Source organism: Echinops telfairi, unplaced genomic scaffold, assembly GCF_000313985.2.
Source record: "Echinops telfairi isolate 266 unplaced genomic scaffold, ASM31398v2 ScPeMD7_443;HRSCAF=831, whole genome shotgun sequence".
NCBI classification, from domain to species: Eukaryota; Metazoa; Chordata; class Mammalia; order Afrosoricida; family Tenrecidae; genus Echinops; species Echinops telfairi.
In genome coordinates this window covers 13,840,669-13,844,355 of record NW_022104341.1, presented here as the reverse complement: position 1 = coordinate 13,844,355, position 3,687 = coordinate 13,840,669, and the positions used below count along the sequence as shown (strand labels likewise).

Genomic DNA, 3,687 nt, shown 5'->3' with positions numbered 1-3,687 from the left:
CCATCACTAACAGTCCTCATCAAAATGATTGCAGGAAGTTCCTAAGTCTTCCCTTTTTTGACTCTCGCCTTCCAATGCTCCATTCGCAGCTCAATGTTTTATATTATTTTTCCTAAGTAGGTAGTGGTTATTGGAGAGTCAGCCCAAATCCTGTCTCTGTTATGTTTCAAATACACGACCTTAGGCAAGTTACTTACATTCCCAGGGAGCTCAGTTCCCTTGAAATGTGTTTATTAGCATTACTTTCCTATGAGTTGGAAAATTTATCTGACTTAAATATGTATAAAGTGCTAAGAGAAATACATTGCACACACCAATTATTGTATAAGGTTCTTTAGCTCATTGATAGTATTAGTAAAATATAAGTAGGATCTGATCACTCTTCTATTCATATGCCCTATACACACACACATAAACACACACACGTAAGAGTGGCTTTGAGACAATTATGGCTCATATGGACTCTATATTTGAGAGTAGAACTGTCCTATAGGATTTGTTTCTTTTTTCCCTATATTGATTTTTTAGGCTGTTTTACAAGAGTAAGTTGCCACACCTTTACCCTGTGGAGTGCCTCCAAACTAAACTCACTGCATCCAGTTGATGCTGACTCATAGCAACCCAAAAGGACAAGGCAGAATGCCCCCGTGGGCTTCAGAGCCTGGCATGCTAAGGGAGGAAAAAGTCCTGACATTCTCCATTGGAGCAGCTGGTGGTGGTTTCTAACTGCTGACCTTGCAGGTAGCCACCCAACACATCACCACTGTATCACCTGGGCTCCTTCCTAGTGGGTTCCAATACTGACCTTTTGTTTGGCACACATGCTCATAACTACTGTGCTGCCATTGATTCAAGTTTAGAAACTCTATAATGACATCCCAATCCAATCAGTGTTTACAAACACCTGATGTGTTTATAAACACAGTGAGTTGCACCATCTCACCTCCCACTGCTTCTGGATCTTCTTGGCCTATTTATGTTCTGTCAGGATGACTTCCTTGATGTTGTTTTACAAAATCAGCCGCACCCAAGCCTCAGGGGCTTTGTATTTCCTTCCCAACTGTCCTGGATGTTTTCCCTCAAAGATCTATGGAGGGGGGCTCCCACCACCTGTAGATCTTTCTCACAGACTACCTGCTTAGTGAAATCTTCACTACTTAACATCACCTCCCTCCCCAACCTTGTGCCATTGTCTCTTCTCTTCAGCATTCTTTTTCATTCTTGGGTCACTTACTTCCCATCTGCGATATTAACAGTCCTGAAGAGAGGATAGTCCTCTGGGGCAGGTTTTCCAGTGTGGTCTTCAAACAGGAAAACAGGTGATCTCCCAACCTCAACGCCAATTTGCTGAATACCGTGCTCATTGTAGATAGACAAAAGGAAAGACTGAATCCCCTTTTTGGGTTTTACTGTAAATAATATTGAAAAATCTTCTGGGAAAGGTCCACCTGAGAAAAGAAGGCAAAGAGACATAAATTAAGAAGTTTCCCATAATTTCTGGATCACGTTATCATCCTTTGATTTTTTTCTCTGCACCTTTATTAAGCCATCTAAGCTCAAATAGTAATAACAGTGTAGATTAAAGAACACAGGGTGGGGAAGGGTTATTAAGCTATATCTGCAATATTGATTGACACTATATCCAAAGATTAAAGTCACTAATTCAAATCACACAATAAAGTGTAACTGAATTAAAACTTAGGACACAAAATCATGGCACCAGTAAAATATCAAAGAGTATAGTAAGCACCCTCAAAAGAGTTGTTCAAGTACCATTGTTAGTGTACAGTTTTTATTGCCACCTTTATCTCATTTTGACCATGCACCCTTGTCCATATGACTTTAAGAGACCGTGCGTGAAGTCACTCGTTCAGGCATGCCGTAGAAACCTAGCATTCTTTAGCAGTCTTTCTTATCGTGAAATGCAAGTTCAGCAAGAGGAAGCATCAACTTAAAAGAAAAGTCACTGCCATTGAGTCTCATTTATATCGACCCGATAGGATAGAAGAAAACAACCCTTTTGGGTTTTCAGGGCTACAAATCCTTAAGGAGTAGAAATCAATCAGAACTACGAGGTATTTGACTATGTAGTTCAAGAAAGCAAACTTTGTTCTCTCTTCCTTGTCACCGTGACATCCAAAATATCCAGCCTGTCCATAACATAGTGCCTGATCTACATAGACACTACATTAGTACTTATGAGGTAAATAAATCAATTAAACTATTACTATACTTACAGTCAGATAACAAAATAATGACTACTTAGAAAACATTAATTAAAACACTGTATATTAAATCACAGGCTTTATACAAGTGGCTTCAAAAAGTTCATGGAAAAACCCATGTTTTCTTAATTCCATATTTCTACAAAATTTTTGAAGGTGTGTGTGTGTGTGTGTGTGTGTGTGTGTGAATTGAGGCTTTATCTACTCTGGCATGAGTTAAGGAGGTACTTTTTAAGGTATAAGTTTATTAAATTAAAATTTCATTCTGCAAAAATTCTGAAATACATGTGCTTATATAATCAACAATATATAGACCAACATCAAAAAAAATTTATTTGATCTAGTTATTCCAAATTCAATTACAAAACCCCAAATCCCACTGCATTGAGTTGATTCTATCTAATAGATAACCCTCTATACTATATACAGCGGTTCTCAACCTGTGGGTCACGACCCCTTTGGGGGTCAAATGACCCTTTCACAGGGGTCGCCTAAGACCATCAGAAAACACATGTTTCTGATCATCTTAGGAACCGAGACACGGCTCCTCTATCCATCTCCAGACGGGTCCGCCCACATGCTGATATACCCACGTACCAGTACCTGGCATGAAGAGTGTTACCCATGTTACACCATGCTTCAAGACAAAATTTCATTTATTTGTAATTAGAAATAAATACTTCACAATATAGAATTGCATATTGTTTTTGTGATTCATCACTGTGCTTTAATTATGTTCAATTTGTAACAATGAAAATACATCCTGTATATCAGATATTTATATTATGATTCATAACAGTAGCAAAATTACAGTTATGAAGTAGCAGCGAAAATAATGTGATGGTTGGGGGTCACACAAGCTGAGGAACCGTGAGGAAGGTTGAGCACCACTGCTCTCGCGGGTTTCCGAGGCTGCATGTCTTCACAGAGTAGTCAGCCTCAGCTTTTTCCTGCAGAGTAGCTGGTAGGTTTGAACTGTTTACTTGTGGAAACAATGCAATGCTTCCCACCAGCACCACTAAGGAATCTTGAGTTCAGTTATAGACAAAAGTATAAAATTATAAGCAAATAATTCACAAATCATACAATTCAATAATTCAAGCACATCAAGAAGAGTTGTTCAATCATCACCACAATCAGTTTTAGAACATTTTCTTCATTGTTGTACTCATCGTTAATAGCTCCCCATTTTCCCCTAACTTCACCTGCCATACCCTCAAGGGGACATTAACCCAATTACAGTCTTTATCGATTTACCTATCCTGAATTTCATATACAGAAAATAATTTTTAAAACAAACAAATCAATAAAAAAAAACACATAAAGCTGTTGAAAAAACTTGGGGGGTGTGGGGTAGTGGGGGAAAACTATATCTGGACAAAATTTTGCCTATTATTACTGACACAATTTTAAACTTGATAATTCTATATACTTAAAAATATACAAAATTATAATAATATGG

General features: G+C 37.9%; 1 protein-coding gene across 1 annotated transcript in view; it reads right to left on the bottom strand.

Annotated features, from left to right (window-relative positions):
• Positions 1 to 3,687, bottom strand: part of COL11A1 (collagen type XI alpha 1 chain) — a 227,649-nt gene that overhangs the window by 211,829 nt on the left and 12,133 nt on the right. The window contains exon 3 of the mRNA XM_004699558.2: positions 1,235 to 1,448. Within this exon, the coding sequence (XP_004699615.1) occupies positions 1,235 to 1,448 (214 nt within the window). The remainder of the gene's footprint in view (positions 1 to 1,234; positions 1,449 to 3,687) is intronic.